At 42.0% G+C, this 27,066-nt stretch overlaps 2 protein-coding genes and 1 long non-coding RNA gene across 7 annotated transcripts in view; 1 reads left to right on the top strand and 2 right to left on the bottom strand.

The window, feature by feature from the left end:
• The window catches only part of MAPK14 (mitogen-activated protein kinase 14), a 68,033-nt gene extending 44,193 nt beyond the window's left edge, over positions 1-23,840 (bottom strand). Inside the window, exon 1 of one of the 2 annotated variants that reach the window (XM_023624825.2) lies at positions 23,341-23,840. In XM_023624825.2, the coding sequence (XP_023480593.1) occupies positions 23,341-23,456 (116 nt within the window). In that variant the 5' untranslated portion in view covers positions 23,457-23,840. The remainder of the gene's footprint in view (positions 1-23,340) is intronic. The other variant, XM_023624824.2, reaches the window with a different exon arrangement.
• Positions 197-23,058, bottom strand: LOC138919646 (uncharacterized). The gene is made up of 2 exons (XR_011430031.1): positions 22,750-23,058; positions 197-20,464 (listed from the first exon to the last, which is right to left on the bottom strand). It is a non-coding gene; the product is annotated as an uncharacterized lncRNA (long non-coding RNA).
• Positions 23,841-26,186: 2,346 nt separating the features above from the next.
• SLC26A8 (solute carrier family 26 member 8) overlaps positions 26,187-27,066 on the top strand; it is a 67,904-nt gene continuing 67,024 nt past the window's right edge. For all 4 annotated transcript variants that reach the window (XM_023624820.2, XM_023624821.2, XM_001494701.6 and 1 more), the window contains exon 1: positions 26,187-27,025. The gene's annotated coding sequence lies outside the window, so the exon portion shown is untranslated. The remainder of the gene's footprint in view (positions 27,026-27,066) is intronic.

Genomic DNA, 27,066 nt, shown 5'->3' with positions numbered 1-27,066 from the left:
GAAAAAAAACCATAAAAAGCCATCATTAAATGTGCTCTAAATACTTCAAAATTAGTATTTACAAGCCTATTTCATTACCAAATTAAATGGATCTACAACAAAATACAAGGAAAGTATAAAGATAAAAACTAAAATGACCTATAATCCCACTAGCCAAAGTAATCTTCTCTTATTATTTTCGTGTTTCCTTCTTATCTTTTTCTCTATGCACCTAAATCAAGGGGTTAGCAAACTTTTTCCATGAAGGGCCAGATAGTAAATATTTTAGATTTTGTGAGGTTTGGGGTCTCTGTGACAACTACCCAACTCTGTGGTTGTATTTGGAAAGTAGCCAGATACCAAATTTAAAAATGGATGTGGCTGTGTCCAGTGAAATAACACAAAAGCAGGCAGCCCCCTGTTCTAGATGAGCCAAGAGACTGATATACAAGGAGCTGGATTCTGCCGGTCCTCTCTGCCTAGGCCTGATGGTCACCTCGCCACCATGTGCTGCCTGAGCAGAGCAGAGAACTTGGAAACCACTAGGTTTTCAGGACAATGAAAATTTGGCACAAACACTTCTTGAGCACCTACGAAGTATTTGCCACTTTTTAGAAGCTGAGATACAGTTGGGAACAAGTCAACAAATCCCTGCCCTCAGGGGCCGGGGGGAGAAGGGAAGAGCAGAATGATAAAATAATTCCAAATAGTGATGAATACTATGACTAGATAAAACAGAATAACTGGGGGACCGGCCACATGGCCGCATGGTTAATCTTTGAAAAAAAAACAAAAGAAACAATAAATTGGGAAGAAGAGTGACGGAAAGCCAGTGGAGTTACGCTACTTTAGCTAGGATGTCTGAGGAAGTACATTTGACCTGAGACAACTGAATGATGAGAAAATAGCAACTATGTAAAGACACAGGGGAAAAAGAGCCTCAAGCAGAAGAAAAAATAATATTATTAACATTTACTGAGTCTTTAGTGCACATGCCCTTTACATTAATTTTTTAATCCCCAACACCCCCCATTTTTTTTTTTTTTTGAGGAAGATTAGCCCTGAGCTAACGGCTGCCAATCCTCCTCTTTTTGCTGAGGAAGACTGGCTCTGAGCTAACATCCGTGCCCATCTTCCTCTACTTTATATGTGGGACACCTGTCACAGCATGGCTTTTGCCAAGCGGTGCCATGTCTGCACCTGGGATCTGAACCGGGGAACCCCAGGCAGCCAAAGCTTAACGTGCACACTTAACCGCTGTGCCACCGGGTCAGCACCCCCAACCCCCCTTTGAAGTAAGTACTATTATCATTCTCCTGTTTACAAATAAAGAAACTGAAGCAAAGGTTAAATAACTTGCCCACCGACACAAAGCTAGAATGTGGCAGAGCAGGGAGTCTGGATCCAGAGCTTATGCTATCAACCACTTGGCTATGCTGCCTCTCAGAAGAGCAGGTGCAAAGAAAGGAAAAAAGAAACAGAGGTAGAAAAAATACGGCATGCTGGAGTGACAGAGAGAAAGGCGGCCTGTGTAGGTGCAGCAGAGAGAGCAAGGGGAGAGTAGAAAAGAATAAGGTCACAGATACAGCCAGAGGCTAGATCATGTAGGACACTTACAGCAAAAAACCTGATGTGTATTTTAATTATTTTTCGAGACTGGGTTAATTCAATCAGGCCTCATCCTTCTGCAGATCTCAGTCTCCAATGGGCATCCAAGACTTCTGGATCCTCTACTATCACCAAACTTCTTCCCAAATGACTCTGTGCTCGCTCCAGAGGTTCCCCTCCTTTCACTCCTAAATCCTTACACTCTGTCCTTGCCCTTCAACTCCCAATTTGTGATAAATTCCTGTAAATCTGTAACCCCTTTTCTGAACCTTCCCTCCTTTTCTTCGTCTTAGCTGAAATTAGGCTGTATCTTGAAAACACTACTTCTCTTACAGCCCTGCCATTAGAGGGCATTCTCTCACAGCCCAGGTACCTCCTGGCTAGCAGGTGGGGTAGATGTCCTCCTTGCCAACCAGTACCGCTTCCAGACCACAACTCTCCCTTTGTTTTACAGAAGCCCCTACTCATGACCACTCTGCCCTCTCTGCTGCTATTACCCACTGACCTGGAATTTTCCATCATTCATCGAAAAGACCATTCCTATCTCAAAGTCCCTCTCCACTCCCAACTTCTGTCATCACTCTTGGCAACTTCAACATCTAGGTGGAGGGCACATCCAACATCCTGGTCTCTCAGTTTCCTGACCTCTCCAGGAAACTCCACCTCATCCAGTCACCTCCGCGGTCACACTCTGGACCTTTATCACCACCAAAAGCTGCCCTGCCTACACAATTTTGAATGCCATCATTCATTTTCCATCACAAACCTCCTATGCCTTTTAGTTTATTTCTAGTTTACTTGTACCCTGACTACAACAATTCCTTGACCTCATCATCATTGCCTGTTTCTATTCTTCAGCCCCCTCCTCTCTTCACGTCCCTTCCTTCCTGGCTTACACTACATGCTCCACTGTACCTCTCCTCTCTCTCTCTCTCTGATGTACTCAGCTGGATAAAGTCTAACTTTGGGTGATCGCAACTGTGTAATTCTCCTTGTCTGAATTCAAGAACTAACTGTGGTTGAAGAAAAAAGAATGCACAATCATACAGGTTGGTTTCATTCTTAATTTCTGACCTTAACCTCTAATAAGGCCCTCAGTATGGTCACTTTTTGTAGTAAGTTCATTTTCCTACTCATAATCATCATTTGGCAACATCTCTCTCCTCAAACCTCCAATTCACCCTCCTCCGTCAGGAGTTGCCCTTGCCTTCACTAAGAAAACAGAAACCATCAAAAGGGAGCTCCATCTGCCTACCACTAAATCTACAAACCCATCTACACTGGACTCATCTCTCTGCTTTCTCTCTTGCTATAACTAAGGACGCATGCCCTTTCTTGTAAAAATCCAAGACTTCAATACATGCTTTGGACCCATCTTCCCTCACCTTTTCAAGGACTTCACTCCTTCATTCCCTTTCTCTCTACATCATCCATTTCTCCCTATCTAAGGGATCATTCTCATCAGCATAAATATGCTCTAGTTATTTCCCATCCTCAACAAACAAAAAATTTCCCTTGACAGCTCCCCGTCACAGTTAAAATTCTCCAATGGTTCTCAAAGTGTGGTTCCTGGACCAGGAGCATTGGTGTCACCTGGGAACTTATAAGAAATGCAAATTCTCAGGTTCCACCCCAGACCTACTGAATCAGAAACTCTGGAGTGGGTCTAGTAATCTGTGTTTTATCAAGTCCTCCATATAATTCGAACACACAATGAAGTTTGGGGACTACTCATCAATACCTCTGCTACTCCGTGGACCACGAGCATTGGCATTATCTGGGAGGTCTTTAGAAATGCAGAATCTTGGGCCCTAGAGTAGAATCTATGTTTTGAAAAGATCTCCAGGTAATTCACATACATTTTAAGGTTTGAGAAGCACAGATCTACACAACTGACTCATTTCTTCAGCTCCCATTGTTTCCTCAATCCATTCTACTGCTCTTCTCAGGGTCATCAATGACCTCTGTTACCAAATCCAATGGCCACTTTTCTGAACTAGCAATTGACACAGTTACCCCTGCCCCTTTCTCTAAACACTCTCCGTGCTGGAGTCTGTATCAGCATTCTCCTTGTTTTCTATGACCTCTACCGCAGATCCTTCTCTGCCCCCACTGCATGTAGCGCCCCTACTCAAGCTCTGTATGATGGAGTTCTTCAGAGCATGGCACTGGGCCCTCTTCTCTTCTCTCTCCCACGCTCTCCCCTTCTAGATGATCTCATTTATACCCATGACTTTAAATTAAATGCCTTTTATAGATTGGAAACTCACAAATCTATGTCTCTAACCGAAATCTCTTCTCCAAGCCTGACTGCCTACCTGACATCTCCATATGAAAAACAAACAAAAGCCTTCAACTTAGCAAGTTCAAACACCCAGAACTATTCCTCTCCTTGTCTCCTTCATCTCAGTAAATGGACTTTCCATCCAGTTGCTCAAGCCAGACATTTGTCATTGTCCCTTTCCTCTGGCCTCCTGCCCCCCCCATGTAAATCTATCAGCAAGTCTTATGGTTTCCATCTCCGAAGTACATCTCCAATTCAACTTCTTTTCATTTCACTGCCCCCATACTAGTCCAAGTCATCCTCATTACCAGCCTGCCTTCTTATACTGGTCTCCCTGCCTCCTGTTTTGCTCCCTCTATTATACTCTCCACAAGCATCCAATTCAATCATTTAAAAATACAAATTAGATAACACCAGTCCTCTTCTTCAAATCCTTCAAGGAATTTCCTTGACATATAAAATAAAATGCAAATTTCCTATCATAGCCTGCAAGGCTCAGGCGATCTGACCGCCAATGACCACTCCATCCCGCGCCTGTGCTACTCCTTCCTTCCCTTCAGCCACTACGTTCTGAACACGCCGGTTCCTTTCGGTTCCTTAAACTCTTGAGACACGTTGTTCCTGAAATGCTCTTCTGCCCACACCTCCACTCCACCCCACAGCTGAATCTTTATCCTTCAAGACAGGCTTAAATACTCACCCTGCCCCCCGAGAGATGTATCTAAGAGGTCCCAAGCAGTCATTCTCTGTCACAACATCCTTGTTGTTTCCTTCCTCACCCCACATCAAAGGAGGAGGGTCTCTTCTCTCCCACGCCTCTTGTTCCTAAAAACCCATAAAATAGTAACTTCTTCCCTCCTGGAAGGACCAAGTAAATTTACACTCTTCTCTAAAACCCTCATTGACTCTGGTGAGACTGAGAAAATGGCCACTGCTCCTGTGTGACCCATTCTCTTCAACTCTCCACCTCAGAGTTTGCCTGCCCACCTGCAGACCATGTACCTTCTCCTCTCCTCCCCTGATAAGCCTGGTGGGGCCTCTTGGAACAAGGAAAGTCATCAGGTTTCTAGCTGACCTGCCTGTGACTGAGTGTGCAAGTTCAACTCAGTGGGGAAGAAATAAGAAGCCCACTTGAGCCGCCTGTCCAAATCATTCTCCACGCAAGCTTTACCAGCAACAAAGTGCATATTTTTATCTCTATTTGACTCTGATATCTACCACTCCCGTATCTATTCAGCAAAAGGCAGGCTAGGATTAATCAGTACCCTACAGACCCCACTAATCAGAATTTATTACTATATGTTTATTTACTATCCAGCAGAGTAGCTGAATAAGGGCTGGGGCTCTGATATTAGACTATCTGGATTTTAATTCCAGTTCTGCCATTCAGTAGCTGTATATGAGGAAGTTAATTAAATTCTCTCAGGCTCATATATAAAATAAGGATAATGTTCATATCTAATCTGCAGGATGTTTGTTAGGATTAAATGTGATAACTTTCGTAGTAGTTTAGCAAAGGGCCTGGCCTCTGGTAAAGCTCAAATATTACATGTTAATAATGTCTGCCTTTCCCACTCATCATAAGCATCTTGAGGGTGTGAAGTGTCTTCTGTTTTATTCACTATTTATTACACAGGATTTAGCATAATGCCTGGAACATGGTACATTCTCAATAAATGCTTTAAAAAAGTATAAAAAAGTATTTTAGAATGTAGTTATCTGAAATATGAAAGAAAAAAACTTCAATTTTATCATGTGGCTCTCAATTTTTATAAATTCAATAGCATCCAACAAGAAACTGATATTAATGTTACAACCCTATGTTTATTGAGCGCTTATTATTTGTAGGCAGTGTTTTTAGATCTTTACATGAAGGAATAACTTTATTACAACTTTATGAGAAGACGTGATTATTACTCTCATTTTACAGATGAGAGAACTGAGACACAAAGGGGTTAAGTAATGTGCCCAGAGTACAGACAGAAAATGGGAGAGCTGGGATTCAAATCCAAAGGGTGTGTTTCACGCGTGAAGTCTTAACCACTTTACTATAATGGAAAAGCAAGTTTAATTTTGCTAATAGTTCATTTAATATATTCTAATTGTATGGACTCTGCTTCTTTTCTAAAATGCTTCCTACTATAATTAATTGCATTTCATAAGGAAAAAGTTTTTCCTGTAATCTTACATTGAACTCAGGATGGTAGTAATGAAATGTATTTCATAAGAAACAACTTTCACTCTCTATATTACTTTATTAAGGGGAAGCTGTCAGTCCCTGAAGTTCTGCTACCCCCTATGAGTCTAAAACACTAAAGGAGTCAACGATGGGGCATCTCACAAATACCAAAATACCACTTCCTAGGTATTTTCTGAAATATCTCCTTCATGAGATTCTTTGTTAGATACAAAAGAAACATTAAACACAGTACCTGATGTCACAGAGCTTACCATCCAACTGAGATGGTGAAACACACACGAAAGCAAAGAACGCCCAATAACACAGTACAACTATAAACGGACAGCGGACCACTTTCGAAAAAGTTGGATTCAAAAATATATAAATTAGGTTTAAAAGTTTATATAGAAAAATATGTAACTTGGGTTCAAAATATATAAATGTTCATTGCAGCCTGTTCACCAGAACAAAACCAGAAACTGCCTTAACATTCGATAGGCGAGAGTTTAAATTATGGTGCATTTTCATGTACCATATATTGCAGCCATTAACAAGAATCTCCACATACATGTACGTGTTATATTTCTGACAGGAAAGAGAACAAGTTTCAGCAGTAAAGAATGATCCTGTCAGTGGAAAACAAAATGTATACTCATACATGTACACATACATACACAGAGAAGAAATGCCTACTGTACTCAGACTTTTCACACTTTTGCTTTTTATTTTACATTTTTCTATCCTTTGATTTTTTTAAAAAACGAGCTTATATCTTTTAATAAAGTCATTAATAAAGTTAGAAGTACAAGTCATCTATATTGTTACCCTAAAACAGCAACAAAAAAAGAGGCACTCTTTCTAACTTCAATAAAACCACTATTAACAACTATATTTCCTTCAAATGATACTTACACGGCTATACTCAGAGTATATAAGTAAATTTAATATCATCTATCCTCCACCCCTAAACCATAAGCATTTTCCATTGTACTAAACAATCATTTACACACACAAATAATATAAAGACCACTACAATGCACATTTTAATTTATACCATTTCTTCCGTAATTGCATGATTTCCTTAGAACAGACTCATAATTTTTACTTGAAAGGACATACACTCCCACTTTTTAAAACAGATTTTACTCACGAAAGAGAACAAGCAGGAATTGTTCAGAGAAACTGCTCTCTGCTTATTAGTGATCCCTATAGCACAATCTGCTGAAGCAAGAAATAGACAACCCATTGCAGCCCCCACTTCTTTAAGCATTTAACTGCTCTGACCTAGTCTCCTGTTTCTACCACTAATCAAAGCAGTAGACAGAGGGGAAATCATGTATTTCATCCTAAACTGAACACTGGAATTACCAAAAGCAGAAATTCCTAATAATTAAAGAAAATCACCTGATGAAATTAATTGAATACTCAAAGGAGAAGAAATTCAAATTTATTGACTACTTGATTATGTCACATATTATCTTGGAAATACTTAATTTAATCTTTATAATAACTTTGTGAGATAGTTACATTTACTTTCCAAAATAAGAAACTCATCGTTAGAAACATTAACAACTCACCCAAGGTCTGTCTAATTTCAATGCTCATTCTTTTTCCAGGATGCCAAGCTGCCAGGGATAAGGACAACCCTAGGACTAACTATTGGCTTCACCTTTATTATAATGATTCACTTACTAGTATTACCAGTTGGGAAGATTCCTCTTAATCACATTTTTAAACTACAGGTACAAATAAGACCTTGTTTTCATGAACATCATCATAAAACGGAATTATCTTTATGATGATCAGGTTCTCCAAACTAAAATTCAGGACACATTGCTTAATAAGTTTTCTCCCCAATTGAAATTCACATGAAGTCTTCCAAAGTTATAAAATTCACATTTTATAAAATCATTGATATGGTTAAAAAAATTAAAGGAAGAAATACAAAATTCATTAAAAGCAATTATAATATTAGGATGTCACTGTCATTCATCTACTGCTGACTGTAAATCCAATGCCTAAGACACAATAATATTCATTCAACAAAATTGAGCGTTTTGTTACACATTCATACTTGCCTCCCACCCCCACTGAAAAAAAACTGGCTTACTTGATTTTTAATATATGCTGATATAATTTTATTTAACTCCTAAATTTATTTACACATACCCTGCTTTATTCCACAACAGATTTAAAGCAGCCTGGAACTGTATATACACAACTTGACATAACAGTAAGCGATTAAGAGAAAAAAATAAGATAAATTCTGTACAGGTGAGGTTAGCATACAAACGTATATCATGAGGTCCTCTCTAAATGCCCACTAGAGGTGGGCCTCAAATTTGGCTCTGAGCCCACTAAAGCCAACACAAAGAGAACACAACCAGTTAAGACAGGAGTGAGGAACCATACAATAAAAACAAACCAGGTACTCAGGAGAACTGAAGAGAGGCATAATTACTCCTGCAATAAAACCAGAGTTCCTCCTGTGTATGTTTATAAAGGAGATACTGCAAAACATGGTAAAAATGCCCTAATCGACATCCTTACACAAACATAATAGTGGGTTTCAGACGGCTGTTTTCTTAGAGCACCCATCAGTGGAGACTGCTTCATAAAGCCAAAATACAGTTCATTACCAGTGAAGGGGGGGAGGAGAGCACAAAACAGCATAGCAGGCTGCTCTCTGACAGACTTCATCCAAGAGGAAATCTTAAATGTGTGTAGAAAAATAGATAATAAGCTCCATATTCCTCAGAAAATCTTCCAAAGATTTCTATCAACTGAGCTTCTGATAGGTACAGAGACATAAGGGCTCTGTGTTTATGCTCCATCACTGGCACCTGGCTTGCAGATTTCCTATGTTGCAAGGTAAAGGCAAATCATGATGCTTGAACGGTCAGCTGGGTTGGTAGGCAGAGGAAGACAGACAACCTCTTAAGAAAGATGAGGTGCTGTCTAACCAGGACAAGTGCCCATGTCCACAGAGCACGAAAGTACAAATGACTGCACCAGGATTTTCCTCAAAAAAACGATTTGGGTTTTCCCCAACAGAATGGAGAATGAGCAATCACCTGGCAAGTCTCTGAGTAATTTGTGGGGATCCTAAATGATTTTACAATTTCTTCCAATGGTCACAGATGATCTCTCTCATCCCTGAATGACGTTAATAAGGAAAAATGAACCCGCAATAATAGTTAAGCAAACACAATTTTATTTATTTTTGGAAATTATTAGAAATGTTTGAATATATTAAAATCTATAGTTACAGTGAGTTAACAAGTTCTCGTTAATATATCAAATTCATTAAAATATCTAAGTTAGGAGCTGGCCCTGTGGCCAAGTGGTTAAGTTTGCGAGCTCCACTTTGGTGGCCCAGGGTTTCGCTGGTTCGAATCCTGGGCGCAGACATGGCACCGCTCATCAGGCCATGCTGAGGTGGTGTCCCACATGCCACAACTAGAAGGACGCACAGCTAAAAATACACAATTATGTACCGGGGGCTATGGGGAGAAAAAGGAAAAATAAAATCTTTAAAAAAAAAATCTAAGTGAAAAGAAATAATTTGCAAAAACATGACTTCTCTTCTCCAGATCATACAATTTGAGGCTTTTTTCCAATTTATTTCAGGTTAATTGACAACAGCCTTCAAAATAACTAAGTAATTCAGACTGCTAACTTGGAACTTTCTCTTTCCCTGTAACACTTGATACAAATTTCAACATATGCCTACTGGAAATACTTTTCAGCACATATCTCCCTCTACTACAGAAATCTACTTTTCCTTCCTTCTAAATTCAGACAAATATGAAGTATCACGCAGTTCTGATGCTTACGTTCTGCCCCTGCATTTTGGAAGTAACGGCATGAAGATAAAGGCAACTTTATGCAAAACCCAGAACTCAAGTTTTGATTTAGGAACCTAAAAAACATTCCTCAGAGTAGCAAGGCACTTAAAATTGACTTTAAAAGCTCATAACATTTGAAACATTGTTAGCTTTCTTTTAATATCTTCACTAACTCTCACATACCTTGTTTTAATGTCTACATAACACTTTTTTTAGAAGACCACAAAATGGTTTGACTATTTGCACGATATACAGCATTTTTAAATGGAATTTAGCTTCTTACAATAACACTTTCACATTGATGGGAGAAACATCAGATGTTATTAATGCAATTGTTACTAGTAAGTGCAATAGAACCAATCCCCAGCTTTTCAGTTCTCAAAATTCCTCTCAAAGAGGCTTAAAACATAAATGACATATGAAAAACCTTATCAATAGATAAGTAGCCCAGAATGGAAAAAAGAATCATTTAGTTGATCACTTACCTTGCCTCGCAGAACTTATAGTTCAAGAACATTTATGCAAATTCAGTATTTTCATGAAAATCTCATTCAGAGAGGAAAATATATTTGTGATAGGATTTATTAGGTACATTAGCTACAGGGCTAGGACTCAGTGAATGGCAACACACACACTAGGTACTTGCCATTCCTGATCCAGTCCAATTACTGCTGCAAAACCTTCTAAGCTACTGGAACAAAAATGTTTTTCACAACTGCTTCAATTTACTAGGCTGGTGAAAGCTAACATTCAAACAATGTAGAAATTCACTTGACATGCAATCTAAAAATCCAAAACCATCTGTGATTAAAATGTGAAATGCAATTACTCTTCATCTGCTGTAGCTCCATTGGAAAACAGAATGGTTTTATAAGACATTTCTTCATTAAAGCTTTAAAAGCTACAGTGGGTCAGTTAACGTACGTGACTGCAAACGTGAAACGATACATCTGCGTCAAGAGCAATGGTTATCCCATATTGATTTCAAGAATATTACATGTAGATTCTTTTATTTCTTTCAAAAAAGATTATTTTCCAAAGCTTCACTGGAATGACATCACCCTGAGTACATTCTCTCTAGTTGAAAATTTCAGTAACAAATAGTTTTGAAGTTACAATTAAATACTTTTTAACTCCTTTAAAGCAAGTCTGAAACATTAAAGAGACTAATTGCATATTACATTGTAACTATTTAGTATTACCATCAATCAACTTTGCCTTGCTGCTACAATTAAAAGGCTTTTACAGTTACAGTGTTTATAGGCTTCACATCCAGAAAAGCACCTTACAAACATATGTTATGAAGATGACTATAGATGTACATAACAGGCATTAATGTGTCTTCACAACTTATGGCTTTTGCTCAGTCTGTGACTCTCCATCTTATATGACACATATATATCTTCTACAGTAACAGTGTGTTATTTACCTGTTGCTAGATAATGAATTACCCCCAAATTTGACGGTTTAAACAAGACTTACTATTTCACAGTTTTTCTGACTCAGGAATTCAAGAGCAGCTGAACTCAGTGGTTCTGGCTCATAGTCTCTTCGCGAGGTGGCAGTTAAGATGTTGGCCACAGCTACCGCCATCTGAAGGCTTGACTAAGGCTGGAGGATCCACTTCCAAGATGGCCCACTGACATGGCACTGCCAGCCCACAGCTCTGCGCAATGTGGCCCTCTCCAAAGGGCTGCTTCAGGATCTTTTCAACATCGGAGCTGACTTCTCCGAAAGCAGTGGTTCTCAACGGAGGGCAATTTTACCTCGGGATGTTTGACGGTGTCTGAGACATTTTTTGGCTGTCACAACTGGGGTGTGTGTGGGAGGGTGTGCTACTGGCATCTAGTGGGTAAAGGCCAGGGATACTGCTTAACATACTTCATAATAAAGAAGCATCTGGCCAAAAATGTCAACAGGACCAAGGTTGAGAAACTGCCCAAAGCAACTGATCTCAGAGAAAAAGCAAGATGGGGGCCACGATGCCTTTTACCGCGTACCCTGAGAAGTCACACTCCACCATTCTGTCACATTCCATACATGAAAGGAGTGAGTCACTAAGTACAGCCTTCACTCAAGGAGAGGAGAATTAAGCTCCATCCCTTTAAGGGAGGAGTATCAAATAATTTATGGCTATATTTTTAAATCATTACACTTGGCAACTTGATTTTTTCTTTATCAAAATACTGGAATTTTCAAGATATCTCACTTCCTTTTGGGGACACTAGATAAGAACATTTTTACTGCTCTAGAAAAATCACTGAAATTCCATTTAACAAAGGTACTTTTGAATCCTCGTGAGTAGTGTCTGTTAGCAGTTTTTGATGACCTGATCTAGAAGAATTCTATTAAGTATAAACATATACAGTTTGATGTAGAGAAAATTAAGTAGTCAAAAGATTTGAGTTCTAGTTTTGGATCTGGCACTTCCTAGCCAGTGATCTTGGCCAAAGCTTCTATGAGCCTGTTTCCAAATCAATCAAATGGAAGTATCATCAGCCCTCCTTTCTCACAATGCTGCTTTGAGGCTCAAATAAGATAATTATATGAAATTACTTTATGAACTATAAAAGGCAGGTAAGTTTTAAATGTTCTGAGTTGAAATGAACATGCTATTATAAAATGGTTTCATGATCAGCTTCCAGCATGGGGTTTATCACATAGTAAATTCTCAAGATATATTTTTAGATCTCTTATTCTCAAATTTGAGGTTGAGTACATCTCTGAAATAACAGCAAAATAGGGCAGACTATGAAAATATAATTGAGGGCCCAAATCCTTGATCACCTGTTGTCATGCACATTTATTCAGCAATCATTAGACAGGATCTAAAAACGACTACAACCAGCAACATAATGAAGCCAATACTTTAGACCCTGAACTGAAAAAATTATTCCTTTATATATTTGTTTTCCAATTTAGATTTGTGAGAGAACAGGAGCTGTAGTTTATTTATCTGTTTATCCTCAGGATCTAGCCTAGTGCCTAGAACATAATGCAAGATTAATAAATACATACCAAAGCAGATCGTTCCTTTGCTTAAGGAACTGAGAACTCTAGCTGGGGAGTCAGAAGGCACAGACACACACACAAACAAATTACTAAAGACTTTAACAAAGCAACACATTTGCTTCCTCCAATCCACTCTGTATGCTCCAGTCAGACCAATTTTAAAACACTTTTCCTAGCTACTTTATAACTCCAAGAAACTTGAACAGCTCTCTCCTACCTAGAAAAATGCCAATGCCTTAGCCCTACTCCAGACCTAATTCTTAATTTCTGCGGGTAGGACCCAAGCACCTGTATATTTAAAAGTTCCGCAAGCGATTCTGAAGCACAACCAGAATGAGAACCACAATCGGGTTCAACCTACTGGAGATATTCCTCCTGTCAGGCCAGAAAATCTCATGTCTAATTCTCTTAGTTATGTTTTCTCCTGTTACCTAAAAATGTTTCCTTTCTTTCCCTCCAAATACTACCAATCCTTCAAAATAATCTTCAAACCCTTCCTCTTCCACAAAACCATTCTAACTACTATCATCCACAATGCCCCCACATCTCTACAGACATCAATACCTTTTTTTTTTTTTTGAGGAACATTAGCCCTGAGCTAACTACTGCCAATCCTCCTCTTTTTGCTGCGGAAGACTGGCCCTGAGCTAACATCCATACCCATCTTCCTCTACTTTATACATGGGACACCTACCACAGCATGGCTTTTGCCAAGCGGTGCCATGTCCGCACCTGGGATCCGAACTGGCAAACCCCGGGCCGCTGAGAAGCGGAACGTGTGAACTTAACGCTCTGCCACCGGGCCGGCCCCCATCAATACCGTTTTATATATATAGTTCACTAATATTTTATGACTATTTCTTTTATACACTAGTGGGCATTTAACACTCTGATGAATGACCAACAGATTTCTTTCACTACAGTAAATCTAAAACATAAACATGAATATAAACACATATTTCAAAACTTCCAAAATTATGTTGCCTTAAAACCTAGAGTTATAGAAATCTTCAGGTAATTGGCTCATTCCTTGATTATAATTTTCACGACCATGCATTCATCAGTGCTAATGATGAGCTCCCTTCATATATTAGCTCCACATATCCAAGGCTGAACCACACAAGTTCATAACATGAATGTATCTCCAGGGTAGTTAGTACTACATCTCTGAGACTGTCTTCAAGAAGTGTGTAGAAAAATAATCAAGGAAAAGCACGAAACATTACATTTCAATACACTCGAAATCCACAGGGTTAGACATTCTTGAGATAGGTTTAGAAGTACAAATTTAGATGTAGAGTATATGAACAAGGCTATTGTTGAGACTGTATCAGACAATGAATTCAAAAGGAATATGCATAGAAAGTATTAGTGTTTCTATCTTTTTGCAGGTAGAAGGTTCAAGTTATCCTATCTAGTTTTTACTCAGGGCCAATCAATCAAACACATTGGGTTATATAAGTAGTTCTCAATCAAGGATGACTTTGCCCCCAGGGACACGTGGCAATGTCTAGAGACATGTTTGGTTGTCACAACTGGGGATTGCTACTGGCACCTAGTGGGTAGGGTAGAGGGACGCTGCTAAATATCCTACAAAGCACAAGATAGCCCCCCACAACAAAAAAAATTATCCCACCCAAAATGACAATAGGATGAGTAATCCTAGGTTATACTACATTTGGGAAAATAAACATGGCTTGACAGATGCTCATAATACTCACTGTCTGTTCTCTTAATTTACTTTTTTCCCCCTTTTCCCCCTTTAGCATCAATATCATTTAATTTATTGAGATTGCTATTTTCAAAGCAGATTATTCAAGGCATAAGGCACTTAGGACTCTAAACTAGGAATCAGAAAATGAAGGAAGCCAAACTTCTAATGTCAAAAGAGGAAATTATTAGAAGTACATCAATATATGATACCAACATCGATATTTCACTTCAATGTAATACTAAGATCATTAGGGAGTCATATTTTATTATACCAAAGAAGAAAAATTTAGTTTCACCAGCATTTGGTAGCCTGAAGAAGAAAACATAAATAGAAACTATTATGCAAAAGTCTAAGTTCAAGAAAGTTCAAGCTAGCTAAAGCCCTAGATGAAGGATTTGACAGAAGTAGGAAAAAAGAACTAGCTATTGAGGATAATAAGAATAAAGCAATTATTTCTGGGAATAAAGTTATATATACTATGAGGATGCGGAAATACAAGAAAGAAGAGTTTAATATACACTTGTATAAACCAGACACCTCAAGCTGAGCATCACAGGATAGACTAAGGGCATGATTAGGGGCATGAAATTTGTAGGTGAGAATACTGTCACAGCTGAGAGACTACACCAAGTAGAAGGATAGGGCTGGGTTAAGGATCTGGATGACCCTTACCGTCAAAGCTCCTTTCTTCCCCTAACACACAGCCTCCCTGAGCCCTCGGCAGATCAAAAGAAGAAGTTCTGATCTCTTGCGGGCACACATTGAAATCATCACTTTCTGGATCTGAATCACCAGATGGAAAAGCTTCTCTGACACAGATTTCCAACACATATCCTTGCATGACGTTGCCCCAGATGTAAAAAGTGATCAGCACGTCACTAGACTCGAGAGATGCAGAAGAATCTGAAAGATTTCAAGGGAAGCACTAGAAGTATAAAGGTAGATTTGAGACAGCAACTTAAGCTGAAAGAATGCAGAAAAGAAAAGCTACAGAGGACTTCCAGAGCAATCTCTGAGGAAACAATGTAAATATGTCCCTTCTAGACTGTTATTTTCAAAAGCTGGAACCCTTCCTGCTTTTTTGTTTTTTTAATCTTTGTAAACATAACACCTAGTACAGTGTCTAGCACTGGCAATACAGAATCAATGAATTTAAGAAAACAAAGGGGATAACTGGTGTGCTTTTTTTTTTTGGCATGGCCATGTGTTGCATGATGCCTACACTCTGAACCGTAAGCTTGGAAAAGCAAACAGTGCATACTTGTGGGCAGACTGACAGTAAGACACACATACTTACATACCTTCCTTCATGTCACAGGCACAGTGACAATACCACCAAGGCCTAGGAGGAGGTTTTGAGGAAAACAAGGAAATCTGCAACAACATCATTCAAAGTAACAGGAGCCAACATGTTCAGGGTCTAAAGTTACTCAGACAGCAGGTCTAGACAAAATAAACATTTGTTCTATTATCTTTTTGTTATGTTGCCATGGGAATCTGTGTTTAGGAACGCTTATTTTCTGCAACTAGATGATAGAGCAGTGAAAGGAGGATAGCTTTCACAGAAGAGGAGGGAAGCTTGTTTCTGTAAAGGCAGGGAAGACAATAAATCCTATGGGTCCTTACAGGGCCACATATGTGTAGAATCTTTCCATCTACAAGATTTATTCTAGTTAACAGAGACGTCCTTGGGAGCTCACAGCCAAAACATTAGTAACAGGTAACAATAATCCAACTTTTACCAAAATTACTGCAATGGGGTAAAGGCAGAGGAACGTAAAAGCAGATACAGAGCCAAGTAAGACAGAAAATAAATGAGATCTTAAATGCTGAAGGAAGGCAAAAATGACTTTTAAAATATGACCCAATAGTAAGAAAAAACCTAGAAGCCCAAAGAAGTTAGAAAACATTCAATCTGCCAGCAGGCTAATCTTTTGTCAGCAGAAGTCCAGAGCTAATCTCTTTGCTCCCTTCCTTTTGGCAACGGAAACCTGAAAAAGTGAAGTAAGCCCATGTTATTTAAAGAGCTGGCCTGGAGTACCCTGAATTTCCAGGGCCCACCGAAAGTACTGGCTCTGGTACTGAGCCTTCTGGAATGAGACTGTGAGCAAGGGTCGGGGCTGTGCACCAATTCATCTGACTCCTCGATTCCACCCTAAGCTAAAATTAGCACCTCTAATGGGTATGGAACAGAAATGAAAAAATAGGGACCCTAGAGCAGAGTGATCTGTTAAAATGTAAGTTAGTTCATGTCTCTCCTGTAGTCATAACCCTCATGGCTCCCCCTCCAATCAGAGGAAAAGGCACAGTTCTTACAAAGTCAAATAAGCCCCTTCATGACCCCTGCACATCTGTAGCCCCTCTACTCACTTCTCCTACTACTATTTGGCCCCTGGTTCATTCAGCTTTAGCCATACTGGTCTCCCAGCTATTCCTGGAGAAGGAGGCCTTTTCCTCAAGGGCCTTGCACTTGCTGACCCCTTGGCCTGGAATGTTCTTCCCTCTCCACCCATGTCCAAACAGTGTTCTACATCACCGCCCTGAGGTCTTTGCTCGATTGTCACTTTATCACTGAGACCTACTCTGCCTACCCTCTTGAAAGTGCAGCACAGCCATCCCAGTATTCCCTCTTGTTTCCTTGCTTCATTTTCCCCACAGCACTTATCATCTGACATGTTATAAATTTTACTTATTTATTATCTGCTTCTACTTCCACCCCCAACTAGAATACAGTTTCTTATGGGCAGAAATTTTTGTCTGTTTTGTTCACACTCCATTTCCAGCACCTAAACAATGACCCGTACGTAGCGTGTACTCAAAGTATCAGTATAACACACAGACTCCTGTCCTCAAGGAGATTAGCATGACCCATCTTTCTCTCCCTTTGCCTCCACAACCTCGCACCCTATAATACTCCAAAGTTCACATAATCTGAAATCTATCCATTTGCCAAATCTTAGGGGTCATCCTGGACTCCTCACTCTTGTGTACCTCTTTCTCCCATACATTCAGCCTGGGAGCCAAGTATGTCACAACCCAGGACCTATTTGTCAAAAGTGCAGAATTTACAGACCACCATATTCTTCTTTCCTAGAATAAATTTTTAAAAGGCTAAAATGCTGGAAAATTGGTTAATTTTACAAATCCTAAAAACATATGTACTTAATTTATGGAAGTACTATACAAAGACAAACTACTTCTAATACCGAAAGCTTCATTTACAAAAAACATTTCAAATTTAAAGTTTTTTTTTTTTTTTTGTCCTGAAGAAACACGTGCATGACTTGTAAGTACATGGCAACCATGAGACCAAATCTCTAGGCTCCAGGTCAGGAGAACCCACTTTTCAATGAGGTTTTTTTGAGCACTACAGTAATTATACCTCCTGAAGAGGAAGAAATCAATACCAATTTTCACAGTAAAGAGCAAAACTCCAATGTATTTTCAAAGGCCTAAAGAGGCAGTTCTTTCTATTTATATTCTATACTTACATAACACAAACATGTAGAGATAGTCTCACTTTTACAAGATGCACACGGAAGAATTTCAAACCAGCAGGATTCATAAATTCAGGAATTAACTACTTGCAATGCCTAATAATTCTTTGGGAAAAAAATTTAATCTGGCAATGAGTTCATTTTTGGCTTGTCAATTCTGAGGAAGAGACGTGACTTGAATGAGTTAAGTCATTACCCCTCAGATTAGCTGGGAAATGACATTGGCGGGACTGGTTTCATACAGTCACAGCTTATGGCAAGTGACCCAGCAACACCTTTCTTCAGAAAAGGAGGGATGGAGGAGGAAGAGCACAAGAGCAGCTATCACCACACGATCTCAGCAGCCTACATGTACAAGAAAGGAGACTTCTAAAGTGTTGTAATCTCACAACCAAATCAAAGTAGCACTGACAAACATGCCCTTCCTTTAATGAATGAGTCCAGCTCCTCTTCTGCATAAGTGGGTTAGTAATACCAGGCTTCATAGAACCAGGGGAGGCTGAATGATAACGCTCTGAATGAAAATACTTTATAAAATGTAAAATCCCATAAAAATGTCAGTTAATACTAAAGTGAGAGTGATCTGGCCCAGGGAATTCTTCCACCTTTGAATCCTGAGCCCCAGGGGCTCAGCATCATCTGCACTGTTGCCCATGAAAGGCAAAGTCAACACACAGACCATCTGAGGCTGAGTTAGAGGGAAATCAAAAGCAGAGTACTCCTCAGCATCAGGAAACTGACAGAACTGAAAAGCCAGAGGTCCAGGATAGCCCTATTTTAAAATGGGAGCCAGTGGAAAAGTATCAGTGGAAAAAGGGGATTCAATAAATAAAATATGACTTTATAGCCAACTTGACAGAACTCTTTCTTAAAAGTCTTTATATACAAACATTTGCCATTATGTTTAAACATTTATCGATTGGCACTGGTAACATGCAGCCAATCACCTTGCTTTTGTTTACAAAGAAAAGCAAATGGCAAGAGAGATCAGCATGGGCCTCTTATCACCTCCAGAAAAGTAAAGAGCACACTCCTCTCACCGATCAGGAGTCAAGAAAGTCATCTTTGCATACTCAATAATGATGTACTTTTATTTATTTGTACCCTGTCTTATCCTAAAGAAAAAAAAAGATTTAAAATGGTGAATGGTCATTAATACTAAAAAAAAAAAAAAGCTTCATTTATTTTTATTATGTTTATTTATATACAATCTGTTCCACAAAGCATTTAGGAAGTTGGATTTGATTTCTTAGTAAATTTTGCTATCCTCTTACTAAAAGTCTTGTTACATGTTTTATATACTGATGATAAATATAAACTGCACAGTACAATGCCTGGAACCACAGTAAGCAATCTGTAAAAGGTAGTTATGACTCTCATTAGGCTACAAGCTCTCTGAGGCAATGGACCATCTTGTTCTGTCTTATTCAGTACTCTATCTCAAGAAACCTAGCCCGCGATCTGGTCCATAGCTGGTATTCAATAAATATTGTTGAACAAACAATTGAATATGATTTAAGAGTAATTCTCCAACTCTCACCTATTTTATGGTTACCAGTGCCCCACACCCTCTAATCAACAGCAAGGGTCTGGAAAAACCATACCCCAAAGGAAAGGCATTTAAGTTCCTGTTTATATTTCCTTAAACTCACCACAAAGACACCCCCTTTCTGTCCTAAAACCACAAAATCAATGCTTTGCAACAACATATTCTTAAACAATTCTGCTTCATTTCCCCTACAGACACTGCACAAAGTTCCTTAAAACTGCAAGACTTAGTTTAGTTCCCTTTACCCCTGAAAAAGGAAAGGCTTATTTGTAAAACCCTATCAATTCTCAAATTGCTAGTCTGATTCCTTGATCCTTGATTCATACTTGGCTACTACACAAGCTCCTACTTGCTTTTTTTTTTTTTTTTTTACTGTATACTTAGTACGAATTAAAATAATGAAAATAGGCTTAATATAAAAAAATTTTTTTAAGTTACACATCAAAGTGTATCACACTTCAGAGCAATTAAATTCGGAAAGTGACATATTTCAGTGATGCTGCATTCCTTAAAATACTTCCAGATTCTTTTTTTTTTTTTAAAGATTTTATTTTTTCCTCTTTCTCCCCAAAGCCCCCCAGTACATAGTTGTATATTCTTCGTTGTGGATCCTTCTAGTTGTGGCATGTGGGACGCTGCCTCAGCGTGGTCTGATGAGCAGTGCCATGTCCGCGCCCAGGATTCGAACCAACGAAACACTGGGCCGCCTGCAGCGGAGCGCACGAACTTAACCACTCGGACACGGGGCCAGCCCCCTTCCAGATTCTTTTTTGCAAGAGACTTCAGATCCAGTTCTACAAGTCATACAAGAAACTCTGTGTCATCACTTTCTAGTTACAACTCCTATTGGACATAAAACAGTATCACCAACCTGATTGCCTAATCTTTTTCACCAGACTTGAGCCCAAATACTTTAAATTATTTGGATTCAATTGGATTTTGTTATTCCCTAAAATTAAATGTGCTCTCAAACGATGAAGATGGTGAAAAATAACACTCGGTCCAAAATGGATTCTAAAAAAAAGTTCCAAAACAATGTTTTCTGCCACACCTGAAAAGTTGCTAATTAAAAGAACTTCGAACTACTCTGAATCGGAAAACACTTGTATTTTCAGTACAAGTTACATTTGTACACAGTCAGTTGTCACACAATATCAGTTGTATCTTCCACCACCAATATGCTCTACCTTACACCTTAAATCCCCTTAGCAGAACTACTACTAAAAACAGACAAACCAAAAAGTGCCTCCCTGAAAGACACACAAGAAACTTAACAGTGGCTGTTTCTGAGGAAAGGAACAGCATGGCTGGAGAACAGGAAAGGAAGAGACTTTTCACTGAACATCCTTTTACAACCTTTTGAACTTTATACAATGTGAATGTATTATGTATTACTTTTTTTTTTTTCAAGATTGGCACCTGAGCTAACATCTGTTGCTAATCTTTTTTTTTTTCCTCCCCAAAGCCCCCCAGTACATAGTTGTAGGTCCTTTTAGTTGTGGCATGTGGGACACTGCCTCAGCATGACCTGATGAGCAGTGCCATGTCAGTGCCCAGGATCCGAACAGGTGAAACCCTGGGCCACCAAAGCAGAGTGCACGAACTTAACCACTCCTCCACGGGGCCGGGCCAGTGTATTACTCATTTTTTAAAAATCTGTTTAACAAAATTACTTCCAAGTGTCAGATATTGCTGGCTTCTATAGCCAGAAAAGTACAGTACTAAAGAAAGACAGAGTTCATTTTAATGGCCCTTTACTGTAAATCTGGATCTCCAGTTACAGTGCACAGCTATTTTCACACCAACAGTAGGGGAATCTTGCAAGCAGTTCTTTTCCAGTTCACTAAACTTCCCACAGTCAAGCAATTCTGCTGTATCACTCCACTTAAGTTTAAACATCACTGGAAACAAAAACTTGGTACTACAAAAATTAATATGTCAATTCAAAAATGGAGGTAAACTAATGAGCTATTAAAGGAACAATGATCCAAACCTATCTTTGAAAATCAGCAAATCAATTACATATAAATATATAAATGCTGCAAATTCCCTTAAAATGTAAACTGCCATACTCTAAAAATGCAAAAAAAGATATCAAGCAGGGTACCATCAGCCAGGGAACTCAAGCAGCAGGAACTAGAAAATGCAATATGATCTGCTGCTGGACACAATTGCACAATCTCGATTACCCAGAAGATTCTACCAAACAGGAAATTCACGATGTGACTTTAAGAAACACAGGAATTGCATTTAAAGATTAACACATCCAAAAGCCTGGAATTTGTTCCAAAACAAAAAATAACTTCACAGGCCCCTTTTCAAATGACGCACGTACACGAATTACACGAATCAGTTTCAGATCAAGAGCTCTCAAATTATAGTAAATCTAAAATACAGTGTATTAAACCTTGGAAGTGAGAGAAGTGAGTGAAATATTTCAGGTCCGGAAATTTTACGGTATCAATTTAATTACAAAAACACAATGTGAATTGGGGCTGGCCCCGTGGCCGAGTGGTTAAGTTCGCGCGCTCCGCTGCAGGCGGCCCAGTGTTTCGTTGGTTCGAATCCTGGGCGCGGACATGGCACTGCTCATCAGACCACGCTGAGGCAGCGTCCCACATGCCACAACTAGAAGAACCCACAACGAAGAATATACAACTATGTACCGGGGGCTTTGGGGAGAAAAAGGAAAAAATAAAATCTTTAAAAAAAAAAAAAAAAACACAATGTGAATTAAAGTTGAAAAGGGCCTCTTCTCTCCTTTGGTATGTATTCTACATCTTAAAACCATCGTGTACCTTAGGCTATCCATGCAGATAAGTTTCCTGCAAACACCCTAAGGGGCTTTAAGAACACAGTATTGGCAAGAATTATCGCAATTTAAAAATATTTACAGTACCTCCCAGCATTGCTAATAACTTTTGATCCTGAGGGCGCCCAGCGGATGTGAGTCTCCCTTGCTCCAAGGGAGCAGCCCGTTTTGTCCCCTGGTCCCGAGCCAGGCCGAGCTCCTGCAGGCACTGCACCCACCCCCGCTCTGCAGAAAGGAAATACACTTTCGACAGAATCGGAAACGCACCGCTCAAGCTGGCACCGCGCTCCCCGAGATAAAGTCGGTATTTTAAGCTCCACGGCTCGCTGCTAATTCAAGTGTGAATTCAGAAAGAACGCTCCGGAGAAAGGGATTTCGACACAGGTTTGCAAAAAAAAAAAGCGCGGACCGAACGCCCTTCGTCGTCATTTTTGTTCCGATGACCGCAGTCTCCTGTCGCGCTTTGCCCTTCTGCTCCTCCTGGGCATGGAGGGCAGGCTCCGGGGAGGGTCCTTCTGCTCGACGCCAGCAGAGGGACCCCTGAAGAGCTGCCCCCGGAGCAGCAACCCCCACCCCCACCCCCAAAAGGGAATGCAGCGGGTGCGAGCCAGGGCCGAGCTCCAGCACCACCGCCCACCGTGGAGCTGCGCCCTGCACGCGGTCGACCCCCGACCTGGGGGCGCAGGGTGAGGGGTGCACGGCGCGCAGGGAGCGCGGCACAGGGTCCAAGGGGGATCGACGCCCTACCCCAAGGAAAATTCCTGCCGCTTGGCGCATCGCTGAGCCGTGGGGACAGGCCTGGCTCTCGGGCGTGAGGGGCCACCCAGCCCCCCGCGGCCCCAGCCCGGTGACACTCACCACACGGAGCCATAGGCGCCGGAGCCCACCGGGGACAGGTTCTGGTACCGCTCGGGCACCTCCCAAATGGTCTTGTTCAGCTCCTGCCGGTAGAACGTGGGCCTCTCCTGAGACATCTTCCAGCGGCGGCCGCGGGGCGAGGAGGCGGCCCTGCGGGGCCCCGCCTGCGCCCGCACCCGCTCCCCGGCCCTCGTCGCCCGCCCGGCCGGCCGGGGACCCCGCGCTGGCCGCCCGCGCAGGTGCGGCTGCCGCGACCCGCCGACTCCCGCGCGCGCGGCCGCTGTCAGCGCAGCGCCTGGACGCGCCCCGGCGGCTGGAGCGAGCCCTGCTAAGGGCAGGGGCGCGCTCCGGGGCTCGAGGCTGCGCCCGCCGCGCTCTCGCTGCACCCTCTCCCCGACCAGGCCGACTCCGGGCAGCGCCGCCGGACCACCGCTCCAGCTGCAGCGCCCGCTGAGTTGCCAGTGGTCGCCGTTCCAGAGCCAGCGAACAGGAGCCTCCCGCCGTACTCTCGCGAGAACAGCTCCCGGGACTCTCCGCGAGCCGAGATTTTACCCAATATGGAACCTACCCCCGGGAGGGGGTTGAGGAGGGGAGAGGACGGGAGGAGCAGTTCTCGCGAGAAGAGAGCAACAGCTGGCGACCTGAGGCAGGAACTCCCGGGGACTGTTCTTAAAAGCGCGAAGGCGGACCCGGGAAAGAAGAGATAAGCGGGCGACACGTGCCGCGTGCGCCCCACCGTGGTCGGCGGGGCAAATGTCTGGTTCCAAGGGGGAAAGCGACAGTGACAAATAGGGCGTCGGGAAAAGAGCCAAACGATCTTTGAACTTCGGGTAGTCACCAGCAGCCGAGCACCTGCTCAACGGAACCCTCAATTTCCAAGAAGTACTTGCATCAAAAAGAGACAGGTTCAGGCCCGAAAGCCATTGCATTCCATCTGCTCAAGGACATATGGCTAACTCAGGAATTCTGACGAAATCTGTCCCCAAAGCAAATATTAGCTCTGCCTTAAGGCTGAGGTTTTCCACCCAAATTCTCCTAGTAAGTTCTCAAACTTTTATGTGCAGAAGAATCACCTTGGGAGTTTAAAAACGCATATTCGGGGTGCCGGCCTCGTGGCTGAGTGGTTAAGTTCGCGCGCTCAGCTGCAGACGGCCCAGGGTTTCATCGGTTCGGATCCTGGGCGCAGACATGGCACCGCTCATCGAACCACCCTGAGGTGGCATCCCACATACCACAACTGGAAAGACCCACAGCTAAGAATATACAACTATGTACCTGGGGGCTTTGGGGAGAAAAAAAGAAAAGGAAAAAAGTGAAATCTTTTTAAAAAAATGCATATTCCGAGGCCAGGTCTGTGTTCTAGTAGTTGAGTTTGGAGCACTCTGCTTCGGGGACGGGGTTCCCGGTTCGGAGACCCGGGCTGGACCTACACCACTCATCAAAGCCATGCTGTGGTGTGACCCACATACAAAATAGAGGAGGATTGGCACGGAGGTTAGCTCAGGGCCAATCTTCCTCACACACCCTCCCAAAAGAAATGCAGATTGCCAGGACTCACAGGGAGTCTAACTGGACAGGTCGTGATGGGCATGAAGAATGTGCATTTGTGCAGTAGGCCGCAGGGAGTTCTGATTCAGGAAAGTTTCTGGTATCTCCCTTTGAGAAGCATTTTTAAAACCATTACCCTGAGGGTTTCAAACTGACTCCCGCCCTGAAGAGTTTCCAGTCAAGAGGAATTTGAGCATTTAATTCATGCCTCTCAGAGGAAGGAGAACAGAGCAGAGAGTGATCTTCTGGCCATGTCGCATTAGGCAAGTCAATAGACTTTTCTTAGTCCTTAGTTCCAGTTCGTGCAAAAGAGAATTCCTGCCTTACATTCCCACCTAATGGGGTCATTTGTAAAGCTCAACAAAATAATAAATGTGAATGGACAAGGTATTATAACCCCATACCGACCCCCACGGCTACCAATCTATTCTTATGCTAACGCTTGTTACAAAAAAGCAGAAGAATTGGACCCTATCTTGTTCTGTTAGTTATGTCTCTTAGAAATAACTAAATTCAAGCCAGGACACTTCTCGTCACTTCCCACGATTATTCTCTTTCGTATTATGTGTCCCTTGGAATGCTCAGACTGTGCCTGTCTTGTCCCAGCATCTAGCACAGTGCCTAGAACATAAAAGGTACATAAATATTTGTTGAACAAATTATGAACAATGACCATGATCTCAAATTAGAAGGTGGTGCAGGATCCTCAGTTCTCCTCAAGGGAAAAATAAATAAAACTCAAAACCAAGGTCATGGGTGATTCATGGAAAGCTTTTTTTGGATTCAATGTGGCTTAGCCACATTCTCTTGCCTATGAAGACATGCTGCTTGAAAATGTTCCAAGCCAACCTGCAACGTTAGGGAACTTTCTAAGAAGTAATGGAACTTGGAGGAGGAAGTGAGAGCAAAACTGTGCCTGTAAAGACATGAGAGGTGTGGGGCCAGCCCCTGGAGTAGCAGTTAAGTTTGCGTGCTCCACTTTGCAAGGGTTCAAGGGTATCCCAGGCACATACATTCACACCCCTCAGGAAGCCATGCTGTAGGGGAGTCCCATATACAAGATGGAGGAAGATTGGTGTAGATGTTAGCTCGGAGCCAATCTTCCTCACCAAAAAAAAAAGAGGGGTGGGAGTGGGAATCAAGGTGATGAGTGGATGGATGCAAGAGGGGAAACTTGGAAGCGGGAATCCTGAGAAATTCATATATTTATCCAACAAATTGGGATGATGAGGTGAGAGTGACAGAAAGCATAAAGATGAAGAGAGCAGTACATTTACTCGCTCGTTAAACAAATGCGTATTGCATGCCTGCTTTGGTGCAGATGCTCCTGATGGAAAGGTGATTGAAAGACAGAGTAGCTGCCTGCATGGAGCTTCCAGTTAACAATCCTTCTGTCGGGCTACACAAATTTATTGAGTACTCACTATATCTACCACCTTGTTTTGGATACTGATGATACCACAGTTAATGAAAGAGATAAAAATACCTGCCCTTATGGGGGGTGAGACACTTTACAAAAAGGAATCGGAGAAGTGAATAATATGTTAACATTAATGCAGTAATCAAGCAAAGGTAACTGGGCCGAGCAGGAATACAAGGCTTAGGGAGAGACAGTGATAAGGACTGAGCTTCGGAGGGAAGGGAGCCGGGCCGGGGAGAGCGGGAGACCCGGGCGGGAGAGTGTCCCTCAGTGGGAGGGGCCAGGCTTGCGGGGCAGAGTGCTGGGCCTGGGGACCTGGGGACCCTCTAACCTCCAGGGTCCTCCTGCGTCTTCCAGCCTGACTCGGTGGGCGGGAGACTCAAGTGAATTACTGCATGAAGCGCGGGCGCGAGGCCGGCACCCAGTAGGCCCTCAAGCAAGAGTGGTCAAACCTCGAGGCGAGTGGAGGCCCGGGTGGCCCAGGGAGGGGGCCCGCACGGCACAGGTACTGGAGGGCGGTACCCTGCTCCCCGCCCCCGCCGCCCCTGCTCCCCTTCCTCGCCCCTTGCTCTTGTCCCCCGCCCGCCCGCCCCAACGCCCGCGGGTTCGGCCGCAACGGCTCGGGAACCGCCAGCGTCCGCGTGGACGGCGCCACCAGCCCGGCTGGGGCCGCGTCCGACTGCAGCGCCCGCACTCCCGCCGCAGCCGGGGAAGCAGGTGAGCCGCCGCCGGGGACGCCCGGGGACCCGGGGCTGTGG

The sequence above is a fragment of the Equus caballus genome, chromosome 20 (assembly GCF_041296265.1).
Source record: "Equus caballus isolate H_3958 breed thoroughbred chromosome 20, TB-T2T, whole genome shotgun sequence".
Lineage (NCBI taxonomy): Eukaryota > Metazoa > Chordata > Mammalia > Perissodactyla > Equidae > Equus > Equus caballus.
Note: the sequence above shows the minus strand (reverse complement) of the source record. Positions and strands in the feature narration are given on the sequence as shown.